The sequence below is a fragment of the Lissotriton vulgaris genome, chromosome 7 (genome assembly GCF_964263255.1).
Source record: "Lissotriton vulgaris chromosome 7, aLisVul1.2, whole genome shotgun sequence".
NCBI classification, from domain to species: Eukaryota; Metazoa; Chordata; class Amphibia; order Caudata; family Salamandridae; genus Lissotriton; species Lissotriton vulgaris.
In genome coordinates this window covers 1,441,407,928-1,441,433,846 of record NC_141695.1, presented here as the reverse complement: position 1 = coordinate 1,441,433,846, position 25,919 = coordinate 1,441,407,928, and the positions used below count along the sequence as shown (strand labels likewise).

Genomic DNA, 25,919 nt, shown 5'->3' with positions numbered 1-25,919 from the left:
GACAGAGCAGATGTAGAAGACTTTGCTCTAGTAGAGTGAGCTCTTATACCCTCTGGAGGTTCCTTACCAGCCAGGGCGTAGCAAATCTTAATACAGAGGATAATCCATCTTGATAGCGTGCTCTGGTGCACCGCTCTTCCTTTCTTGCAGCCAGCAAATCCAACAAAGAGCTGGTCATCCACACGATAGTCCTTAGTCCTATCGAGATAAAAGCTCACCGCCCTCTTAGGGTCCAGAAGAAGCCGCTCCTCCTCCTTGGAAGGGTGAGGGGGAGGATAGAAGGTAGGAAGGGTAATGGACTGCCCCAGATGAAAAGGAGTTACCACTTTAGGCAGAATAGCAGCCCTGGTCCTGAGAACCATTCTTTCAGCATGAATGGTCAAGAAAGGGGGCTTTGAACTAAGAGCTTGAAGCTCACGTACCCTCCTTGCCGAGGTAATTGCTACAAGCAAAACAGTCTTAAAAGACAGAAGTCTCATGGGACACTTGTGTAAAGGTTCAAAAGGTGAACCCATCAAACAGGGTAAAACAAGATTCAAGTCCCATTGAGGTACAATAAATTGAGTAGGAGGGAATTTGTTGGTGAGACCTTTTATGAAACGTAACACAATAGGTGACTTAAACAAAGACGGTTGGTCCGGCAAACAAAGGAATGCCGACAAGGCCGATAAATAACCTTTTACAGTCGTAACCGCAAAACCCTGCTGGGCCAAAGAAAGAGCAAACGGAAGCATGTTGGACAAACAAGCTCTTAAGGGGTCAATAGATTTTTCCCCACACCACGAAACAAATTTAGACCATCCATAAGAATAGATTGACTTGGTGGAAAGACGCCTGGCTGAAAGAATAACATCCACCACATCAGGCAGGAGAGAAAAAGAATTCAGGTTGCTCTGTTCAATCTCCAGGCATGAAGGTGTAAGCTCTGGAGGTGGGGGTGTAGAACCTGCCCATCTGAGAGAGGAGGTCTGCCCTGAGAGGGAGACGGAGCGGCGGGCACGAGGAGAGGTGGAGAAGATCTGTGTACCACACCCTTCTTGGCCAATCCGGGGCGATCAATATAACTTGGGCCCCGATCTTGGCGAATCTTCCTCAGAACCCGAGGAATCAAGGGTATGGGAGGAAATGCGTAAAGGAGTTGTGATCCCCAACTCAACTGAAACGCGTACCCCAAAGCTCCCTGCACCGGATACTGCAGAATGACGGGCAGTGACCATTCTCGCGAGTAGCAAACAGGTCTACCTGAGGAGTTCCCCACGTCCGGAAGACTAAACGAACTACCTCTGGATGAAGCCTCCACTCGTGGTCGGACGAGAACTGCCGACAGACTGTCTGCACGCAAGTTCAGAACTCCAGCCAGATGATATACCATCAGACAAATTTGGTGGTCCTGAACCCAGGACCAGAGACGCAGAGCCACTGCGACCCCACTGCCCCCTGTTTGTTGACATACCACATCGCGGTCGTGTTGTCCGCTAGGACTTGAACTGACCGACGGCGAAGGGAGGGAAGGAAGGCCTTGAGCGCCAAACGTATCGCCTGTAACTATAGAAGGTTGATGTGAAGCAAACTTTCCTCTGGAGACCAAAGACCCTTGACCAGCAGATCCCCCAGATGAGCACCCCACCCTAGGGAGGATGCATCCGTTATCACTGTGGCAACCGATGGAGTCAGATGGAAAGGCTTTCCTTGAGACAGATTACCCTCCACGCTCCACCAAGACAGATCCAGTGCAGTTTCTCTGGAAATCTTGAATGACCCCCTGAGATCTCAGTTGTGTTGATACCACTGCCTTCGGAGGCACCACTGGAACGCCCTCATGTGCCAGCGTGCATGTTTGACCAACAGAATGCAGGAAGCAAACAGACCAAGCAGGCGAAGGACCTTCAGGACTTGAACGACCGCTCCATTGTAAAACAAGGGAATAATTTCCTGAATGTCGAGAATGCTTTGAGGTGGAGGGAATGCTCGACAGACAGTAGTGTCCAGTACCGTACCTATGAACAGGTTGCGCTGTGAGGGCACCAGGTGAGATTTGGTTGTCACCTGCAAATGATGAAGCACCTTCTCTGGAGACTGCCTTGATCAGCCAGTCGTCCAGATAGGGGAAAACTGGAATCCCAGATCTTCTGAGATGGGCTGCCACCACACTGCCATCACCTTTTGTGAAGACTCGAGGTGCAGTAGTAAGTTCAAGCGGGAGGATCGCAAATTGATAATGTTGCGATCCCACCATGAAACTGAGATACTTCCTGTGGGACTTCAGGATGGGGATGTGCAAATACGCATCCTGCAAGTCGATCGACACCATCCAGTCTTCTTCCAGCAGCGCCTGAAGAACCTGCGCAAGGGTAAGCATCTTGAACTTCTCTTGTTTCAGATAAAGATTCAAGATCCTGAGATCCAGGATTGGACGTAACCCGCCATCCTTTTTGGGAATCATGAAATACCAGGAGTAGCATCCCTGACCTCTTTCCTGCTCTGGAACCACCTCGATCGCACCTTTCTTTAGCAAGGTCAGAATTTCCTACAGTAGGAGATGGAGATGTTCTTCCGAGCAAGCACCTTGACAAGTAGGGTAATTTGGAGGGAATTCCCAAAAGGGAGGAGCATACCCATTTTCTACAAGAAAGAACCCATAGGTCTGTAGTAACAGATTCCCAATATTGCAGAAAATGAGTAAGCCGACCCCCTACAGGACCTACATGATGCGGAATGGGGAATCTAGGGCTGCTTTGCTGTAGTGATAGGAGGGAAGGTAGATGAAGAAGAAGAGGAGGAGGAGGAGGAGGATGGCTGGCGGCCTCGGGATGACCTCTACTCTTTCCTCTATACGACTTGTATAGAGAGTTCTGTAGTTGCTGCTGACGAGGCTGGCCAAAACTTCTGTATCTACGAAAGTCGCCTCTAGATTCCGCTTGCAAGTCAAGTGATTTAGCTGTGGCCTTGCTTTCTTTAAACCTCTTGAGGGCAGCATCAGCCTTTTTACCAAAGAGTCCCGAACATCAAATGGTAAATCCATCAGAGTAGCCTGCAAATCTGTTGAAGTCTGTTGACTTCAACCACGTGACCCTTCTAGTAGCCACTGCAGAACCCATAATCCTTGCCACTGAGTCAGCCGTGTCCAAGCCAGTTTGAATGAATTGACGGGCAGCAGCCTGGGTATCGTTCAAAACTTCCTGAAAGTTATTCCAATCTTCCTCATTCAGTTTAGGAAGCAACTGTTAAGATGAATCCATCAAAGCATGGATGTACCTTCCCATCAAACAGGTAACATTCGTAGATTTCAACGCCATGCTTGCCGAGGAAAATACTTTCTTGGCAGACTGGTCAATTCTTTTAGATTCCCTGTCAGCTGGAACTTGAGGGAAAGCCCCCGAAGATCTCTTTGAGCATGCAGCCTGAACCACTAGGCTCTCGGGTGACGGATGAGAAGATAAAAATTCCGAATCGCTAGGAGCCACTCTATATCTTCGTGCAATAGACCTTGAAACTGCAGGCGCAGAATTAGGTTTTCGCCAGACCTCTAAAATAGGTTTAAGAATTGCCTCATTGAAGGCAAGAAAGGCTCAACAACTGAAGAAAGCGAATGGAGAACCTCTGTTAACAAATTTGACTTGAACTCAGAGGTAGGGAGTTTAATGTCTATCAATTCAGCCGCTTTTCTTACAACCACATGATATGGGGCTACATCTTTGGATGGTGCTTCGGAATCAGGTGAAAACTCCCATTCAGGTGAAATGTCCAGGCCACTGGCCTCCCACAATTCATCAAAATAGTCTTCTGAATCAAGCAGCTCACCTTCTTCAACTTCCTCACGATAACACTTCTCTTCTAAAACCCTCTGGGCCTCTCTCCTGGAGAGAATCCTTTCAACAGACGAAGGATCCATAACCGACTCAGTCGGATTCGGGGCCGGCGTCGTGCACGGATCTGACGGCACCGCTTGCGCCGAACGAGGCCGAACAGACGGTGGAGGTGAAGATGCTAACGGAGTCAGAGCCCTGGGTGCCGGGAAACTCCAAGACGGAGCCGCTGGGAGGAACGGCATGAAGGGGGCCTGAGCATAGGCCCGAGGAACCCCCAAATTAAAGGCTAATGGACCCATGGGACCCACAGGCGCACCAGAGGGGAGCATTGCTCTTGCGAAGACACCAAAATGGCATTAAGGTAATGCGATGGGTCTTGTCCTGGAGCTGGGAATGGAGGGTAAGCTCCTGGTACTGTCTCCGAAGCCGGCGTTCCTGGATTCGGGCCAGCCGGCGCTGACATCGGAACATCTTCTGGTTGCTCCTGTTCTTCTGGCACAGGATGATCTTCATTCGGATTCGGAGAATGGACCGAAACCGGAGATGGAGCCGGCGTCGGTGATCGACGCGGAGAGACTTCGGGTGAAGCTGGCTTCTCTGAAGAGGCTGGATTCGACAATGAAGGAGAGACATGATCCCTTCTGTGACACCGAGGCGAGGTCCATTACGGCGTCGCTTCGTTTTCAGATTGATGCCTTGAGGAATGCTTCTTTTTCTTATGCTTCTTTGGCTTAGAGTGTCCCAACGTCAACTTCGATCCCGACCTGGATTCGGAACTTTACCTCGACCTTCTCTTACCTGCTTTCTTATCCTTTCTCATCTTGGCCATAAATAACTTCGCCTCTCTCTCTTTCAATGCCTTCGGGTTCATCTTCTTGCAGCATGGACATCCACACACAATCCCCGGGCTGGTCAGCGATGGACATCTGCTTACCGCACTCCCTGAATGGCTTAAAACCAGACTTCCTCGCAGTCATTGTCGAGAGAAACAAAAGAAACAGAAGAAAACAGCAAGAAATACAAAGTTATTACGGAGAGTCCCAAAGAAACCTTTGGCGTTGACGGCGCGGAAAAAAGGGAACTGACAATCACGCCGACGAGGCCCTATTATGGATCCAGTGACGTCAGCAGAGTCGCGAGCGGAGTCGTACCCTCTGAGACGTCGTCCATGACCTCGCCGGCGTGGAGAGCTGCAAAAGTTTCCGATTGGCTGCTGCGCAGGAAATATTCACAAGGTGAGGAATCCACTGGCAGATGTATCTATCAGAAATTGCATTGCTAGAGTAGAGGAATGACATCATGTAGAGTTAAAATGCGGAAGTGCTCAAACAGATTGTATTTGAGGGACCAGAGATAGAGGATGGATCTTTGGGATTATGGCAATTGGAGTGTAAATTCAAGAGGATCTGTTGGACCTCAGGTTTTAAATTATACATGTGCAGAATGGCATGGTGACGCAAGAGGATGCCTCAAGCGGCTGTGTCTGCGGCATCCAGTGCACAACGGATGTTTGGGTTAGAGATAATTTTTGCCTCCACCACCAATTTGTTACTTCTGGCGATACTGCTCCGGGAGATGTTGGACGAGGATCTGCCATCTGATCCCAATGGACTCTGTAATACAGAGATAGTAGTCGGATTGAATTGGTGGTGCACCATTGTGTGGCACACTGTACGGCTACCCTTTAGCCCCCAGCATCAATTTGTTTGCTCTCTCAGTTTGAAGGGGGAAGCATCACCCGTCTCTCGTCTGTTAGCTTGTTTTCCAGCTGTATGCACAACTCGAGAGTCAGGATGTAACTGGCTTAATATGTAAAGCGGGTCGTTAGGGGGGGACCTTAAATTTCTTATCGATCTTAGGTGTATCTAGCCTCGCTTTAACTGGCTCCGTAATTATCTCAGTGGCCTGTTTGATTACCTCTTTAGGCTTGTGAAAGTACGGTAGGGACATTGGATGGAAGAGAAGGAATAGTTTCTAACCTGTAACTCCAGTTCTGTAGTAGGGGTATCTCCGTTATAGTCCTAATCTTGTGAATAGTCCCGCCCATGTGCGTGGACCCCGGAGCAATCAAAATAGTCTCTTAAGTTGTCTTCTTCTGCAGTCCTGCATAGACACTTTGGAGAAAATCGAAAACAAATAATGCAGCCTAAAACTACAAGGCTACATTGGCCAGCACAAAGTGAAAAAGATAGCCAAATAATATTAAATTTTACACACTTTGTAAAGTTCCACACCTAGAAAAACTCCCCTTCACAAACATCATTTGTCATGTTAGAGAGGAAGGGTTGGACAGACAAGCCCCATAGGCTGCCATTATGTGTCTGGAAAAAGGATACCGTGCCTTTAAGGGACTCTCCAGTGACCCTCGGTATCCCAGGATGCACAGCCAAAGGCCTTTTACTTACGGTTCTTTTTGAAAGTGTATAAAGCCAGGCCTGTAGCATTCAGTACATTATCGTTTCATCCACCGGGGGGTTGCGGGCGCTTAGGACTATAACAGATACCCCTACTACAGAACTGGAGTCAAGGTAAGAAACTACTCCTTCTGCAATAGGGGATCTCTGTGTACAGTCGTAATCTTGTGAATAGAATGGCAAGCCCATCCCAACACACCAACCCAGCGGTGGAGGAAACGGACAAAACCACTACTGTGCAAACAGATTTCTCAACAAAGCCTGCCCAACCTGAGGGTCTACCCTGGCATCAGAGTCCAGGCAGTAGTGTTTGGCAAAGGTATGGACCGACTTACAAGTGGCAGCCCTACAGATATCTGCAATGGGAACATTACGTAGCAAAGCTGTTGTAGCCGCTTTGCACCTGGTGGAATGAGCCTTAGGCTTACTCCTTAAGGTCTTGTTAGCCTTGTGGTAACATAGCTGGATACAGGACACAATCCACCTAGAGATGGAGTGTTTAGAGGTGGCAAGACCAGTCCTGACCAAACCATAACCGACAAACAATTAGTCTGACCTACGAATTTCCTTGGTCTTATCAAAGTAGAATTTCAACACCCTTCTTACATACAGGGAATGAAGAGACTTTTCCGTCGGACAGGCAAGATGTTGGAAAAACGTAGGTAAAGTTATCGTCTGATTAACATGGTAATCAGAAATTACTTCCGGAAGGAACTTAGGGTGAGTCCTCATGACAACTTTGGAAGCATGAAACACTGTATAGGGCTCTTGACAACACAGAGCCTGAATCACACTCACCCTGCAGGCCGATGTTATAGCCACAAGGAAAGCCGCCTTCCAGGATAAATGCTGTAGAGAAGCCTTATGACTAGGCTCAAAAGGCTCCTTCATCAACCTGGACAGCACCACGTTCAGCTCCCATGAAGGCGACGGACAACGAACAGGGGGTAAATACTTACTTCAATCCCTCCAAAAAATCTTTAATTACAGGAATCTGGAAGAAGGATGTTTGTATGTTTGTGAAGGGCATTTCCTATGCGCAGTTAATGCTGCAAGGGGAACCTTAATAGAATGGAAATTAAGGCCAGATTGAGCTAAATGCAAGAGGTATGGAAGGATGACATCTTCCTTGCAGGATGTAGGATCAGCGTTCTTGGACGTGCAACAGATGAAGAACCTTTTCCACTTGTAGGCATAGGACATCCTTGTGGAAGGTCTCAGCCACCATGAGTATTTCCATGCAGTTGTCAGGCAAGTTCAAGTGTCCATATTGTACGATCTCAGGAGCCATGCCGCCAAACTCATCGATGAGGTTGGGGTGCACCATCTGCCCCCCGAACTTCGCGAGAAGGTCCGGCCGACATGGAAGCCGCAGATGAGGTTGGAGAGACCGGTGGAGCAGGTCCGTGAACCACCACTGTTGAGGCCACTCCGGAGGAATGAGACAGCTTGAGGAGTACTGCCAGAATCAGGGGAATGGGTGGAAAAACGTACAGAAAGCTGTTCGACCAGCTGATCCATAGCGCATTCCCCAGAGTCCCCGGTTGGGAAAACCTGGAGGTGAAGTCTCTGCATTCTCTGTTTTCGGCGATGGCGAACAGATCCATTACTGGAGTGCCCTGTCTTTCGAAGAGGTTTCCTAGCACCTCGTCGTTTAGGACCCACTCGTGGTTTTCCTGGACCAGCCTGCTGAGTGCGTCCGTTCTGCGCATTCTGCACACCTGGTAAATTGGTAGCAGTTATCAGTCCTCTGGCTAGCAGCCAGTGCCAGATCGCCTGCGCTTCCTGGGACAGCGTGCGCGATCGAGCCCCCCCTGCTTGTTGAGGTAATACATTGTGGTCGTATTGTCCGTCTGCACAAGCAAGCAGTTGGTCTGGAAGGACGGATGAAAGGCTTTCAGCGCCAAATGAACAGCTCTGAGTTCCAGAAAATTGATGCTACGTGGATTCCGCCTGGGACCACGTTCCATGAATCTGTAGATGGTCTGAATGCGCTCCCCAGACGTGGAAAGAAACATCCGTCACAATAGTCTGTATGGGAATGTCCTTGTGGAATGGAACCCCTTGAGAAGATTCTCTGCTGAACACCACCATCTCAGGGACTGTCGAGCGTGTAGAGACAGTTGGATCCTGTCGTCCCAGCGCCCTCGTTCTGGTCCAATTGATCCTCCAGACATTCCTGCAGCGGTCCAATGTGGAGGAGTGCATGTGGTGTGAGGAAGATGCAAGAGGCCGTAGACCCCAGAAGAGAGGACACAGTCTTCACTGTCGTTGATGGAACGGACATGAGAGCCTGAGCCTTCCAAAGGATCGATAAGCGTCGCTCCTCCGAAGGAAACATGCTTGCTCCGACAGTATTGACGGAGGCCCCAAGTACTGCAGGCACTGAACAGGAGTCGGAACGGACTTGGACATGTTGATGTGCAAACTCAGCGTCCTGTGGAAATGCAATTGCGCTTCCTAAAAGGTGGAGGCTTTGATCAACCAGTCATCCAGGTACGGGTAGACTAACACCTTGTTCTTTCTCAGGTGCGCTGGCACCACTGCCATGTATTTTGAAAAAGTCCTGGGTGCAGACTTCAGACCAAACGGTAGTACGGTGTACTGATAGTGTTTGGTGACTATCAGGAAGCGCAGGAACTTCCGGTGTTTCTGTGCAATGGCACATGGAAGTACGCAGCCTGCAGATCTATTGCGCAAAACTAGTCTCCTCGTTCAGCTGAGGATAAATCTGGTGCAAGGACACCATGCAAAATTTCTCCCTGCTAATCCATTTGTTAGCTTGTCGCAAATCCAGATTGCAAAACTCGTTTTTGTCCTTTTTGCGTACCAGAAAGAACTTTGAGTATAGACTCTTTCCACTTTGAGACAGAGGGACGTCTTCTATCGCCCTTTTTCTTAACAGGGTATCAGCCTTCGCCTGAAGTTCGCTCAGCTGGTATTGCGACCGGACCGGTGGAATAGCTGGAGGAGGGCTGACAAAACTATGACTGTATCCAGTGCAAACAATATTCAGCACCCACTTGTCCCGAGTAATTTTTCTCCACTCTGCCAAGAAATTCTGTATGCTTCCCCCCACCGGAGCGGGTAACAGACAAGGGGGAAGTAACTCCTCAGGGCTTGGTAGCCGGGTCCTTATTAGCCGAGGAGGCCTGCTGGCCGCCTCTGCCCCTCTGACGCTTCTGGAAGGGTTGTCGCTGGTATTGCTATTGTTGCTACTGCGATTGGCCAGCTTGGCGACCTTGCCCTCGCGGAAATCTCTGGGAAGAGTAACGCCTCTGGAAGGGGCGGAAGAACTTCCGCTGCTCCTTTGGTTTCTCCAAACTTGCAGCTTTAAGCGTTTCCACTTCCGCCTTCATGCGGGCCATCTCTTCGTCTGCATGAGTCCCGAAGAGGGTAGATCCCGAAAAGGGCAAGTTGGCAATCCGCTGTTGCGCCTCTGGTTTAAGAGAGGTAAGGCGCAACCAGGAGTGGCGTCTCAGGTTTATGCCAGGACAGTACCCATGAGCAGCCAGGAGAGAGGCGTCTGCCGCCAAACTGATGACCTGATTCGAGACCATCATGCCCTCATTCAAGATCTCCTGAAAGTCTTCTTTCCTGTCCCTCAGGAGGAGCTCAATGAATTGCTGCAGGGACTCCCACAAGGAGTGGTCATACCGACCCAAAAGCGCTCATGAACTCGCCCTTTCATAGAGGTGGCAGCTGTACTGCAGACTTTTCTGCCTGCCGAATCCATTTGACGGCTCTCCTTGTCGGAAGGGACCGTAAACGAAGGGGTAGTAGAATGCTGCTTCTTGGCAGTTGTCACAATGACAGAATCAGGGACAGGATCTGTTCTTAAGAACGCTGGATCCAAATCTGGGGGCCTGTACTTCTTTTGAAGCCGGGATGGCGCCAACTTGCCGGCGTCAGAAACCGCTTCATGGTCGGTTCCTCCAGTCCTGGCACCAGAGGCAACAAAGGGCGAGAGAGGTGCCTGCGCTGCAACGTTTCAAAAGTCACAGATGTGGAAGGGGTGGGCACCGTCAGTGTGATCCCCAACTTCGCGGCCCTCACAGCAGCACATCCGGGAACGTCACAATGTCATCCACTGGCAACACTCTCGTAGGAGGAGAGTCTGACAATGTGGGAGAATATCTCCTGTCACTGGACGAGTCCGTGTACCTGGACCGTGACCTTTCCCTCTGCCGACGACGTGACCTCATCGAAGATCTACTCCCACTGCGAGAGCGATGCCGCCCTCTGGATCTTGACCTTGGCTTTCTGGGCCTTGCAGGAGCCACCGGCCTAGGAGGCTGTGGAGGAAGAGGAAGAGGAAGAGGAAGTTGTGGAAGAGTAGGAAGCGTAGGTGTCCTGGGCCTGGAGGGCGAATAGGTCCTGGAATAATCAGAGTCCGCTGACCTAAGAACTCTCCTCTTATTACGAGCAGGTCTCGGGGAGGATGCTCTGGAGGTAGATCTCGGAGGACGAGCGCCGGCGCGACCGGTGACTCGCCGATGATGAGACGCTAACCACAGAGGTACTAGACACTGTTCTGGGTCTCTACTTACTCTTCGACATCGACTGATCCCTCCTCGACGTCGACCTCTTAGAAGTCTCTTTTCAACGTCGCTCTTCTTGACGTCGACAAACTCCCAGAGGTCGAGTGCCTTTGCCTTGACGTCGATCTTCCTCTCCTCGACGTCTACCTTCGCGGCAACATTGATGGCGAACGGCGGTGTCACCTCGGCGGTGAGCGGCTGCCTCTTCGGGACTCACCACCTCGATGGTTTCCAACGCCGGTGAAGTCCTCTACGTCGACCTCGTCCGAAGTCTCGACGTCCTACCCCTCAACGCTGAACGCAGACGTCGCTTCGACCCAGAGCCCTGGGTCGACAGAGAACAGATGGTAGTCATACCTCTCGACGCCGACGTCTAAGCCATCAACGTCGACCGGGACCGGTGCCTTTTCTGGGCCTATTCTTGACCGAGGAGCCCGCCCCCAGAGGCAGATGCTTGGGCAGAGGATGATGACAGAGTCCCTCTATGCCTAGAAGTCCCACCTGGTTCTTGAAGTCTCCTCTGCTCCAGGCCTTGGAGACTAATCTTCTCCCTGTCACGCAGGGTCCTCCTGGAGAAAGAGTGACAGATCACAGGAGTCAGGGACATGGGTGAAAGGGAGACAGAGTATGCACACTCTGTGGGTGTCAGATTTAGCCTTCTTCCTACAACACTCGGTGCACTTTCGAATAAAGCTGGAATTTCGATAATATTGAGGTGGCAAAACTGGTCAAAAAAGACAGCAACTGGAAGAGGAAGATACCAGACGTTGAGCAAAACACTCAAATCACTGGAAAAGCTCCAAAAATTGACGATATACCCAAAAAGGTAGAGCTCAATGCTCCAGGGTCCTGCTAGCAGGAGCCGGAAAAAAGAACTGAAAGTAAAAGGCCTTTGGCTGTGCATCCTGGGATACCAAGGGTCTCTGGAGAGTTCGGTATCCTTTTTCCAGACACATAATTGCAGCCTATAGGGCTTGTCTGTCCAACCCTTCCTCTCTATCATGACAAAGAATTTTTGTGAAGGGGAGTTTTTCTAGGTGTGGAACTTTGCAAAGTGTGTAAAATGTAATATTATTTGGCTATCTTTTTCACTTCGAGATGAAGTGCTGGCCAATGTAGGCTTGTAGTTTTAGGCTACATTATTTGTCTTTGATTTTCTCATAAGTGTCTATGCAGGACTGCAGAAGAAGACAACTTAAGAGACTATTTCGATTGCTCTGGGGTCAACGCACATGGGCGAGGACTATTCACAAGATTATGACAATACACAGAGATCCCCTACTACAGAAACTAGTTTATCACAATTCATGGAACATCATAAGAAAAGGCCTTACAAACTTCTTTAAAAAAACAAAAATCACACCACTTCAACTTTATTTATTGTTACCTGGACACAGCTTGCTCAGTCTTCTTTCTTGTGATAAATGCAACTCATTTCAACCTCAGCAGAAATTAACAGTGCCTATCTCTACTATGTAGTTAATACACTGATTTGGGTCCTGCAGCCTAGTCATGAGCTCTGAAATGAACAAGCATATTACTTACCAACTCACATGCTTAAATCTATTTTGATAGAGCGGATGGGATTCCAGCGTAACAGAATTTTAACATACATACATTTTATAAGTTTTGCCAGCCCATTCACCCATTGTTCATTGCTCAATGATTGAAAATGAGGTGGATACGCTTTGAAATATACCTTAAAAGGAGACAATTTTCAGGCATAACAAGAAAATAAATGGTCTATTTTAAAAGATGCAAACAGTGCGTACAGAAGTTCCAGCAAAATAGCTTTTTGATGACTAATTGATTGACTTACACGAGTTATGATTGGCTGTAATTATATATGAATTCACAATGGGATGAGCTTCACCTCACTGGTAAAGATTTGTGAATATTGCTTGCCCACACTGGATTACTTTCTGGCTTGTACATTCAGGTATGTTTATACATGGTGTAGCAGATCCCCATACTGCTATCTTGTAAATATTAAGGAGGGTGGTCTCCACAAAGTGCTACTGTAAAGACAAACTTTCATGGCGTGTGCCCTAATCTCATGAACATGGGCTGAACATCTTGTTGCAGTAGAATGGGAACCAGGCTTCAATGTAGCATGCTGTTTTGGTTGCATCCTGAACTGTCTAAATACCACAAAATTATTTTTTCTTTCACTGTTAAAATCATGGGCACTTTCTGATAACTTCCTCTGCTACAGCAGAAAGTAGAGAAGAAATCTGAAAAATACTGGCTTGTTTCAATAAAATTGCCACTGGACCTTAAAGATGGTGCCTTAACTAATTCATCACCACTTTTATAATCATGTAAACTCATATCATGAACAGGATGTAACATCCAACAGATTAGAACATACCATACTGTCAGGAAGATGCATAATAGGATTATAAAATGTACCAGCAAGAAAATATTCCAATTAAGCCTTAAGCAGTTTTTTTTTTTTAAAAAAGCATCTCCTTCAGGCATTGCAACTGCTGAGAGAATTGCCAAACAAGCTGGTGTGAGCTCTGCTGTAATGGGGACCTATTGACTGATGGGTAGGTAATACAGTAGCTGAGCCTCTTTCAAAGACGATTATATGTAGGGCCACTCTGGTTCTTAATTTAATACATTAAAGTTCATATTTGAACGAGGAACATCAAATTCATGGATGTAAGGTTATGTATGTCAATTAATGGTCTAGAAGTCTTGAATGCTGATGTACAGATGCTTTTAGAGTGCTACTGCCAGGTGCAGCCCTCAAAACTTTGATCAAATAACTAGTACTTCACACATGCATTGAGCCAATTAAGTGTTGGCATGCACAAAATAAAAGCAACTCAAATGAGAAATAAAGGGGAAGTGGAAAAAGAAAAGGTATAGACACTGGTGAACAAAACATGTCCAAAAGTAGAAAAAAATGCCTATTCCAGAGTCCTCTCCGACCATGAAATCCCAGGGGCTAAGAAAGAGGGAGAAGCAGAACAGAATACTGGGACAAAATAATGCAGTCCGATCCATCAAGACTGGATGTACCGGCTATTTGAAAAAAGGTCCCAAAATATGTACAAGGCTGATCTGTAGGAATTGGGAAAGCATCAAATTTGCAATAGAAAAAAACAGTTGCACAGTGATAAGGAGAAATATTATGGTAAGAATTGTAGCAAACTAGTTTTTGTTGCAGTAGTCCCCCTGCTGAGTTTCTGAACCTTAAGGGTGAAGGGTCTTTGCTCTCAGGAACTAAAGCCTGTTCGGGCAGAGGATGTTTGCACCCCCTCCAACAGGATGACCTGCAAATTAGCACTCCAAGGCTGGGAGCTTCAAAGAGACCACCACCTTTGGTATGCGACTCTGGCTTCCCTCACAGTAGAGGATGCCGAATCTCCCTGCTCAAGGCCCATTTGGCACCTAGACAAGTGGGAAAATTAGTAGTCAGAGAGACGTGTTCACCTTTAGGCTAGTTCCACCCCTAAGGTGAGCTACCTGAAGGGAATACGAAAATCAGAAGTCTGCAATCTTTGTAATGGCAAACTTAGGAACTCTGGGACAGGGTTATGGCCACTTCCCACAGGAAGTAGTCATATAGGGGGCGTAGGGACCCAGGGGGTAATTAGCCCACTGTCTACTACCCTATACTTCCCTAACACCCCTAAATCTACTATTTAGGGGAGCCCCTGGCAAAAGGAAATCAGACTCAGATAAACTAAACGAAGGCCTGAAGAGCCACTAACAGCACGAACTGTGGAAGAAGCAACCAACTTAGCACCAACCCTGTCGGCCTGTTCAGTGTTCACAACAATTGTGCCAAAGTCTACTTATTCTGTAAGCTACTGTGCCTCCAAAAGCCTGGGAGGACTACCAGTGCTTCTGCCAAGACTCAGGATCTCCAGTGGAGCAGCAGGGATGCTTCCCTGCACCCTGTAGGTACCAAAGAAAGAACCGAGAGTACTGTGGACCGCATACACCAGACACCGGTCTGCACCCGTCATTCTAAGCCAGAGCTGAAGTGAGCAAACAGTGCCAGCATGGTCCCTAGTCTTCCAGAGAAGAAACCCACCCTGGATTCACCAGTAGGGGACTCAGCAATGTCACCTGCAACCTCTTTGTGGAGCCCCCCTTCCGCGAGTGACGTGGCTGGGAAAAACAGATGTCTAAAAACACCCCTGCACCCGCCGCCCCTAGCCCGAGTGAAATGCACCAAAGGTGTGCCCACGTCCCTGAGCTTCGTGAGACCCGAGTCTCCTTGTTGGTCCAGCCTGACTGGGTACCCAGTCCAAACTTGCTGCCTCTTTCCGACCGGACTGACCCCATTGAGCACCTCTGCATCCAGACGCCCCAGAGCCTCCAGAGGTGATTTGTTGGTGTAGCCTTGGACCTTACCTCATACACAACTTAAGTCCAGAAAATTGGTCCTGTAAGTTGCTGTGAATCCCCTGTATACAGTGTTTTTCTTTCCTCCATAGGATAACGTTACCACTCCAGAAATTGCCTTAAGTGTCCATATTTAAAATCTGTAAAAATTCCTAACTCTAAACGACTTACTTGATTTTGATGTTCTCGGTGCCTAAAATTATATAAAGATAAGTGCTATTTTTATAAATTGGTGTGCAGCTCCTTATTAAGTCGTATGTATCATTAATTGTCGGTCTGCGTGCAGCAGATCTCCAACACTCCTCTCTGATAACCCTAAGACTGCTAGACCACAGTACCCCCCAGAAGAGTACCTTGGGCTTTCAATTGAAGAACCAATGACAGAATTTTTACTGTGATTTAAGTGCCATATGTCAGTCACTGCAAGATTGCATATAGAATATATTGTTAACATAACTATGGTTTAAAACTCCGACAAGGACAGCATGCTCCACCACAGTTACTGCATTAAATATTTTTTACTTTGAGCTACTGTTTTATTTGACACCATATGTATTGTTCTCAATTATACATTTAACACTGAACTGAAATAGTCTGCCTTATGATACTTCATTAGAGTACTCAAGTTTTCTATTTTAATGGTCACACAACTGGAATTTCTTTAAAAGCGTTAAAAGAAAAGTAAGGGCACGTCTGAAAACCTGCACTTTACTGACGTGTACTGCAACGTGCAAAATATTTTAAAACAAATTTGACAGAAGATTTCCTTTTTTTATTGGGGTAACAAACACAAGAGAAATAAGCAATGCCATTCAGAAAGAAAAAGAATCCAGAACAATGGTTTGTAGCCCCGATATTTTTTTTACATATTCGATAGACTGCCATGGCTACGAACACAAATTTCTTATAGTTTTCATCCATCCCTTGCTCAAAGACCCCCCACATAACAGTCAATGGGGCAAGTATCAACGCTAACCCCAACATAGCTCTTAATCTACATTCAATTTGGGATAGTAATAGAGAAAGTTTGGGCCATGTAGCAAAAATATGCGTGCTATCCGCAGCTACCTCTCCACATCGCGGACAGCAAACACCAGTGAGGCCGCCCCACCTGTGTATTTGAGCAGGGGTAACATAAATTACACCAGGCGTTGAAGCATTGTATTTGAAGATTAGCAGACATACATGTCGTTTGGCTATAAAACAGGGAATCTTCACAGTCCCCCTGCCCGGCCTGAACCTGCGATTGCCATCGTTCAAAATGTTAAGATAGATCATCCACCATTCCAGCCATGATGAGTTTGTAGACAATGGCTGTTTGTGGAGCCCTATTGTTACTGAGCATTTTTAGCAAAGGGAAATGGACCTGATTATGACATTTTTTAATTATGATGTCCCGAACTTGCAAATATTTAAAGAAATCCGTATTACCCATCCTAAACCGTTCTTTTAGAGTATCAAAAGATATTATACAGTCCCCGGATAAAAAATCCCCGATACAATAAATCCCTTTCTCCTTCCACCTACGAAAATAACCATCCGTAAATATATCCAAACAGAGGAGGGAATTACTATCAAAAGGGGAATAGGGATGCAGTCAGGGAATTCCCATCTTTTTCCTAATTAAAGTCCAGACCTTATATACACTAAGTAAAACTTTAAACTTAACCCTCTTGAAATATGTGTAATTTATATGTCGTAACAGGCCCCGGGCCTCTGCCCCGCACACAAGTTGAAAAATTGAGCATCCAGAGTCATCTAAACTGCAGCCATTAATCAATTCCGCTGAGTATTTCAAAGTGGTGGCCCAGTAATATGCCTGAAAGTTAGGGACAGACCACCCCCCCCCCCCTATCTCGGGACAGGGTCATGAATCGTAAAGCCCTTATTGGGCGCTGCCCCGCCCAGATGAACCAAGAAATGAGTTGGTCAAATTTCCGAAACCAGTCTTTGCTGAATTCCAAGTGAATCGCCCAAAAATAAAACAAGATTTTTGGCAAAAATATCATTTTTATAACGTTAGCCCTCCCCATAGGTGTTAGGTGTAGATTATTCATTCTCTTTGAATCGATTTTTATTTTCCCTAAAAGAGCCCCAAGATTTATATCCACGATTGTGGCCAGATCAGAGCTAATCTCAACCCCAAGATACCTTGCTTGGGGAACTTATCCGTGAGTCAACCATATCCACCTTCTGATTTATGACTATTTGTGTTTTTCCAAACAGAAGAGTGCCCACACAGGGGTAGTAGTGTCCAGCACAGAGACAAAAAGTCAAATCAACCTGAATAGGAGTTTCCCAGGGATTTCTTGGAAGCCCTCACTCACCACCCTGGGTGGTGACATGCTTCATCATCGGGCCCACCAGGAGAAGCCGAATGCCTCCCTGGTGTGCTGCAAAGCCAGGTTACTGCGGAGCGGGATTTTTTTGTGACAGTGTATGAAAAAGTGGGTTTAAAAAATACCAAACAGCTTTACCAAACAAAAACTTTATTCCGTGGTAAGCTGGGTATTGGTTAAAAAGTATGTGCAGGGAAATATACCAACTAATGTGTTGGGTGTTTTCCCCTTTTAAATTACAACGGGGTCAACATGTTTCTGCCCTTTAGGTGTATGGATATTACTGGGCATTCGTCAGGACCATGTAATTGTGTACCTCGGTGGTGTAGGCGCGCTAAGGCCCACCCTAGCCAGAGGACGTGAAAGTTAAAAAACAGAGTTATGTGTCAAAAAAAGGTGCAAAAGAACAAACCAGAAAAAAGGGAGTTCGAACAATATTAGTGAACCTGTGGTCTGAAAGAAATGACAAACACACATGAAAAGACAATACAAACAATGTTAATGAATGGACTGGAGCGTCTTTTTGCTAACACTGATTTCAAGGTTCTGTGCTTGGACTAAGGTGGAAAATAGTGTGCCCGGGGTGAAAAATATAGATATTTTAAGCCTGAAGCGGTGGCGGCCAGGCTGTCTCAGGGCATACAGGTTATGAGCAAAAAAGGACGATCGCGTAACAGACATCATGCCATTCGTGCTGGTGCGATCATTGCGCCCAAAATAGAGGGCTGGTGACTGTGTTGGACCCTAGCGGTACAACCAATTTTTACAAAACTTAAAAAGAATAAAAAGAATAAAAATGGCGAGTTTCTCACTTGTGTATTAAAAGATCCACACTTCATGGGTCTCGGGAGGGGGGTGGTGGCGACAATGGCACACCCTACAAAGGTGAATAAAGGAACACAACAACTACTTAGCGATTGGAATGATGTAGAGGTTACTTAGCTTGGTGTGGGGCAGGGAGGTGCCTGATGGTTATATCAGAAAGATTCTTACGCCCGCGAGCGCCAAACACCCGCTTGGCACCTAACGCTCTCCTCGAACCGGACCCCGTGGATGGATGTCCGGAGATAGAATGACATTGAAATACTCTCTCCGAGGTAAAGCGCGCGGTAGTGGGCGTCGCTTCCAGGGGAGGTGGGCGAGCCTGGGGGTGTGGGTATGCCCAATCGCAGTAGAGGACAGGAGCGAGGCTTGGAATGCAAGCCCTCGCGTTGTTGTTGAGAAAGAAATGACGCATGCGCCTCAGTAGCCCAACGGGGTTATGGATCAGAACGAGGCTAGTGATACAAACACTCGCGTTGTCATGGTGAGTGATTCGTTCATTTCTTACAATGCGCCCTCTATTTTGGGCGCATTGATCGCACCAGCACGAATGGCATGATGTCTGTTGCGCGATCGTCCTTTTTTGCTCATAACCTGTATGCCCTGAGACAGCCTGGCCGCCACCGCTTCAGGCTTAAAATATCTATATTTTTCACCCCGGGCACACTATTTTCCACCTTAGTCCAAGCACAGAACCTTGAAATCAGTGTTAGCAAAAAGACGCTCCAGTCCATTCATTAACATTGTTTGTATTGTCTTTTCATGTGTGTTTGTCATTTCTTTCAGACCACAGGTTCACTAATATTGTTCGAACCCCCTTTTTTCTGGTTTGTTCTTTTGCACCTTTTTTTGACACATAACTCTATTTTTTAACTTTCACGTCCTCTGGCTAGTGTGGGCCTTAGCGCGCCTACACCACCGAGGTACACAATTACATGGTCCTGACGAATGCCCAGTAATATCCATACACCTAAAGGGCAGAAACATGTTGACCCCGTTGTAATTTAAAAGGGGAAAACACCCAACACATTAGTTGGTATATTTCCCTGCACATACTTTTTAACCAATACCCAGCTAACCACGGAATAAAGTTTCTTGTTTGGTAAAGCTGTTTGGTATTTTTTAAACCCACTTTTTCATACACTTTGTCACAAAAAAATCCCGCTCCGCAGTAACCTGCCGTTGCAGCACACCAGGGAGGCATTCGGCTTCTCCTGGTGGGCCCGATGATGAAGCATGTCACCACCCAGGGTGGTGAGTGAGGGCTTCCAAGAAATCCCTGGGAAACTCCTATTCAGGTTGATTTGACTTTTTGTCTGTGCTGGACACTACTACCCCTGTGTGGGCACTCTTCTGTTGTTTGTAACTACTACCCGGGGGACCGAGAGTGCTCCTTCCCTCTCTCTCTAGTTGTTGTTATTATTTGTGTTTTTCCTTCATTCATATGATATCCAGAAATTTACCCAAATCTAGATGTAATAGCTCCTAACGCCACCAAAGAATCCTGTGGTGCTGGAGTCACTATTGCTAAATCATCCGCATACCCTAGGATTTTTACCTCCCCTCCTAAAGCCGAAACATTGAATTACCGGACTTGCTTGTATCAATCTGATGAGGGGATCGATCTAAATTGCAAATAGCAAGGGAGAGCAGGGGCAGCCTTGCCTGCTACCCCGCTCTAACCTAATCTCTCCAGAATAGAACCCCTTTAAAGCTATTTTGGCTACAGGCTCTATGTACATGCCTTTGATAGCCCGAATATACCCATCTCCAATTCGGTAATATTTCATTACTGCCCATAAAAAAGGCCAGGAGACCCTATCAAAGGCTTTTTCGGCATCCAATAAGATCAGGGCCATTGGGTCTCCTCAATCAAACAAGGGCCACCTCACATTGGGTGGGTGTATATCCGGATGTTATTGGAATACACCTTCTTTGTTAAAATACCCCTCACACAGCAAAAGGGCCCTTGGTGTCATGCTTCATCGTCGGGGTCTTCCCGCCCCACTGCGGGGCGGGGCAGTGCTGCGACAGGCGGATACGCCGGAGCACCTTTAGATGGAAGTGCTATGTGTTGGGAGTGAGTGTCAGTGGGGTCAGGAGTGATATATTAGTGAGTTGTTAAAAAATATCTGGCCTAGTGGAAAAAATAAATTTTATTAAACACTGGCTGGTATTGTTAAAAGAAAAGTGAAGCGGAGAGATGGAGCTGATTAATGGGCTCTCTCTCCTATGTGGGTCAACATGTTTCGAGGCGCAGGGCCTCTTCGTCAGGACCTTGGGGGAGATCCCCCTGTCACTCACTAGTGTTTTCTCCACAAAGGTAGAAAAGGTGTATATACAAAAAAGTGAGAAAAAAAAAGACTACGGAAGCAGCAGACGAAGGAGGAAGCACAAGCGTGCAAGGGGCTCATTGGGACCCCACTATACCCTTCTGTCTAAAGCTGGCTCATGAGGCATTGATTCCTCCATTGATAAGCATACTACATTATCAGTGTGGTAGCATAAAAGTGTTGTAATTATTAATTGTATTTACACACATAGTCTTTTTTTTCACTTTTTTGTATATACACCTTTTCTACCTTTGTGGAGCCCATTAATCAGCTCCATCTCTCCGCTTCACTTTTCTTTTAACAATACCAGCCAGTGTTTAATAAAATTTCTTTTTTCCACTAGGCCAGGTATTTTTTAACAACTCACTAATATCACTCCTGACCCCACTGACACTCACTCCCAACACATAGCACTTCCATCTAAAGGTGCTCCGGCGTATCCGCCTGTCGCAGCACTGCCCCGCCCCGCAGCGGGACGGGAAGACCCCGATGATGAAGCATGACACCAAGGGCCCTTTTGGTGTGTGAGGGGTATTTTAACAAAGAAGGTGTATTCCAATGACATCCGGATATACACCCACCCAATGTGAGTTGGCCCTTGTTTGATTGACCTGAATCCCTGTTAAGAGGAGGACGTGCCCACCTCGGTGCCCATCGGCACCACCTCTTCACTCCCTCTTTTTGATTTCCTTGCCATTGGGTCTCCTGTCACCCGAGTGTAATCAAAGAGAGTTAAGACTCTGCGAAAATGATCAATAGTTTCCCGGGCAGGAACAAAACCATGTTGATTGTGTGAAACAATTTTTTTGATAACAGAAGCTAGTCTATTCGCAAAGATCTTGGAGTAGATTTTAACATCATTATTAATTAAAGTAATTGGACAATATGCCCCTAAATCTGTGGGTACCTTCCCTTTCTTTAAAAAACAAAACACAATTTTGGCATATCTCCAAGAGTCAGTGGCGATTCACCAGCCGGAATCAGGCTAAAAAGTTCAAACAAGATTGGAGCAAGCTGTGTTGAATTTTTTTTAAAATAATTCTCCTGGCAAGAAATCCCATATCTAGACGACTAGTTAGTAGAAATTAAAGGCTATGGGTTTCGATTTAGCACTATTCAAGTTGGCCTAGAGCTATGCACAGATTGTTTGCAAAGAACAATGTCCATCTGCTTGACATACCAGAGGCTCTGGTATATTCACGTTAGCGCTTAAACAGAAACAAATTCCTAATGTTGTCAAACCACGAATATTAGAATTACAGTTCAGGAAAGAAACAGCAGAAGTTATACAAACAAGATCCCTGGCGTCAGCAAAATCCACAGCTTATATGAAATCATGATCAAAGAACTGTTGCATTCAACTTACAGGTGCAGGTTCCAAATACTGATAACTAGATTTTGAGATGTGGTCACTCCGGGCCTGCATGAATCCCCGGTTGAGCAAACTGTTCTCCTCTTTTAAGCTGCAGGAGGACTCATTCAACGAATTATTGAGGAGGCTGTCGCACTGTAAAAGAGGAAAAAACATAACAATTTTACTTCTTTGGGAGAATGTGCAGCTTCTGAAGGGGTCTATTTTCAAAGTGGCTCATAGTGCAAAGATAGCATCTGTGAGATCTAACCTACACAAAACCATAATAAGTTCAGTTACGACAAGTTCCAGTGACTCTGGGATGAAAGTGATTAACAATCAGAACAATGAATTTCAAAATGTTTCCACTAAATAGCTAGTTGACTGCCCAGCGACACAGCTTACTTGCAGATTCAGAACGATTATGTGCAGTTTGACAAAATGAAAATAAGTTAGTTACTTACCTGTAACTGTAGTTCTCCGGTATTGGAAGCTTTCATAGATACACATGCCTGAATCATTCCCAGTCGTCGAGACGGGAGTCTCCGGTATAAAAAAAGCAATGCTTAGTTGGATAGCAATTTGAAAAGAGGCCTAGGCCCATTTCCCTTTTGTAACCCATAACCTTGGTTATGTAAAAGAGACCAAACTTGTCTCTGAACCAATCAGAGCTCCTCACCCTCTAGAACATTCCTGAGATAATCTTATGCCCTTGTGTCTTAGACACCTTTTGTGCTAAATCCAAGGTGAGAGTCTCAGAGAAGGAGGGTGGGTCGCATGTGAATCTATGAAAGCTTTCAATACTGCAGAACTACAGTTACAGGTAAGTAACTTGTTTTCTTACTCCAGTATTGGAGCTTTCATAGATTCATATGCATGAATCAGAATAGCGAGCAGCAAATCATAGCACATTTTTTGTTACCTAAGATCTCGAACTAGGCAACATATGTAAACTAATAGCAGTGTTCATATATAAATACATAGAGAAAAAACTTCACAAATCATATATAATAAAACATACAACAATAAAATGTGCCTATATCACCATCAAATTAAGCAGGGATGGTAAAGAGGGCTCACTGTAACTGGAAAAGGTTCCTCAGTACTGCTTGTCCCACTGCCACATCCTTCTCTGCAGGTGCATTAAGGCAGTAATGTCTGGTGAAGGTATGCATACTCTTCCAGGTAGCAACCCTGCAGATATCCTGGATAGGTACTCCCGGAAATAAAGCAGTGGAGGTGGACACTGCTCTTGTAGAATGGGCACGAACACTTGCATTCAACGTCTTTCCTGCCGCTTGATTACAATACTGTATTGCACTAGAAATCCATTGGGCAATTCCCCTCTTTGACAACGGAAACCCCTTCCTGGGGGCACTATAAGCAACAAATAGTTGAGAAGGATTGCGGAAAGGCCTTGTTTTTTGCAAGTAGAGCTTCACACAGCGTTGAACATCTAATGAATGAAGAGCTTTTTCCGCTGCTGTTGATGGAAAAACGTCTTAAGGATCAGCGGTTCATTTAGATGAAAATCTGTTGGCACTATCAGGATTAATTTGGGATTAGTCCTGAGGACAATCCTGTCCTCCTTGAACTGAAAAACCAGTTCTTGTATTATGATAGCCTGTATTTCCCCAACTCTTCTGGCTGATGTGAGCCATTAGAAGAGCTACTTTCAAGGACGAGAATTTTAGATCTGACCTGTGAATTGGTTCGCAGGGCTGTTTCATCAATGGAGAAATTACAATATTCAACTGCCAGAGAGGTGGAGGAGGTCTAATGGGAGGAAAAGTCCGAAACAATCCTTTCATGAATTGTTAAATAATTATTTCGAACCACAAAGATGGACCCGAGGAAGTTCTTCTATATCGAGAAATAGCCGCCAGATTTACTTTAATAGAAGCATGGGCCAAGCCAGATTTCGCTAACATCAGAATATATGGAATAATTTGATGTGCCGTTGAGTTTAGAGGATGGGTATTACGTTCTTGGCACCACAAACAGAATCTCTTCCATTTCATCCTATATGTTCTGTTTGTACTTTCCACTCTGGCATTTGCTAGAATATCTCTGCATTCTGCAGAAATATCTAGGTTGTGAAATTCGCAGTATTCAGGAGTCAGGCCGTTAAGCGCAGCGATTTTAAGTCTGGATAAAGTACTTGCCCCCGGGAAATTGTTGAGAGTGACTGTATCGGGTGCAGACGAATCGGATGATCCTTCGACAATAGGCGCAACTCTGTGAACCAGAGTTGTCAGTATTATTTTGCACGGTTCCTTCTTTATTTTTGGGAGAACGCGTGGCAGGAGGGGAATCGGAGGAAAGGTGTAGGCAAAGACGCCTGACCATGCAATCAAAAACGCATTCCCCCAAGATCCCAGTTGGTGATGCCAACTTGCGAAGAACCAGCATTTTTTATTCTGAGCTGTCACAAACAGATCCACTGTCGGAACTCCCCATTTGAAGAAGATGCTTTGCAATATGTCCTGGTTGATCTCCCACTCCTGCCAGGTCGATTTCAGTCTGCTGAGTGTGCCCGCTTTGACGTTCTGATCTCCTGGAAGATATTCCGCCTTTAGAGATACTCAGTGTTGGACAGCCCACTTCCATATCTTTTGTGCCTCCTGCGACAGGTAGAGTGATCTTGTACCTCCCTGCTTGTTGAGATAGTGCTTATTAGTTGTGTTGTCTGTTCTCACCAGAACAGACGTTCCCTGAATTCTTGGTAGGAAAGCCAGTAATCTCAAGCCTACCGCTTTGAGCTCCAGCAAGTTGATGTGAAGCGGTTCTTGCAATTTCCGCTGACCTGCAGGTCCTGAAGGAATGCGCCCCCACCCCCCCCCCCCATCCTTCCAGAGATACATCGGTGGTAATTACCAATGAAGCCGGTTCGATCAGGAAAGACCCACCAAGATGTTCCTCTTGTGGGTCCACCATGCTACTGCTTGCACCATAGTCGGCGTGATCTTCACCTGGTCTTCGAAGGATCCCTCTGCCTGGTGCCATTGCCGATCCAGTTCTTCCTGTAATGGACAAATTTTTAGTCGGCAAAAAGGAATGAGAGGTATGCAAGAGGACATTGTCCCTAGCAGCGACTTGTACCTGTGTACTGAAAGACTTTTCTTGTGAAATCCTTGGCAAGAGACGTGAGACCCAGTTGGCTCTCTAAGGAGGGAAATGCTTGGTTTACTGAGGTGTCCAGAATTGCTCCTAGGAACGTGATCTTCCTTGAAGGCTGAAGGGACGATTTTTTCTATATTCAGAGTCAGTCCCAGTTCGGCAAACAACTGTATGCATGCCGTAGTAGACGCCTGGGCTGAAGTTTCTGATGGTGCTTTTACCAACCAGTCGTCCAGGTATGGAAATACCTGGTGTTTTTGCGTCCTGAGAAAAGCTGCCACTGGTGCCAGACACTTTGTAAAAGTTCTCTGAGCGGATTTGAGGCCAAATGGTAGCACTTTGAACTGGTAATGGTCTCCGGCCACTGCAAACCGAAGATACAGTCTGTGGGAAGGATGAATGGGGATGTGAATATATGCATCTTGTAAGTCTAGGGTGGTCATATGATCCCCTGGGTTTAAGAGCAGGAGAATGTCTTGGAGGGTCACCATCCAGAAAGACAGCTTCTTGAGATAAGTATTCAGAGATCGCAGGTCTAGAATAGGACGCCATTGGAGAGCATTCTTCTGGAATAGGAAGAAGCAGGAATAAAATCCCTTTCCTCTTTGGGAGATCAGCAATGCTTCTATTGCTCCCTTTCGGAGCATTGTCCGAATCTCCCGACGCATCTGAGATAGATGTTTGATCTCTTGAACTGTAGGTCGAGTCCAACGGGGGAATTGAAGGAATTCTACAGTATGTCCGAATTGTATTATATTGAAGACCCATCTGTCAGTCGTTATCTTCTGCCAATGATGCAGATGGGAAGCAACTCTTCCACCCAGG

At 46.4% G+C, this 25,919-nt stretch overlaps 1 protein-coding gene across 2 annotated transcripts in view; it reads right to left on the bottom strand.

The window, feature by feature from the left end:
• MYBL2 (MYB proto-oncogene like 2) overlaps positions 1-25,919 on the bottom strand; it is a 244,799-nt gene that overhangs the window by 11,267 nt on the left and 207,613 nt on the right. For both annotated transcript variants that reach the window (XM_086932256.1, XM_086932255.1), the window contains one exon: positions 21,990-22,130. In XM_086932256.1, the coding sequence (XP_086788382.1) occupies positions 21,990-22,130 (141 nt within the window). The remainder of the gene's footprint in view (positions 1-21,989; positions 22,131-25,919) is intronic.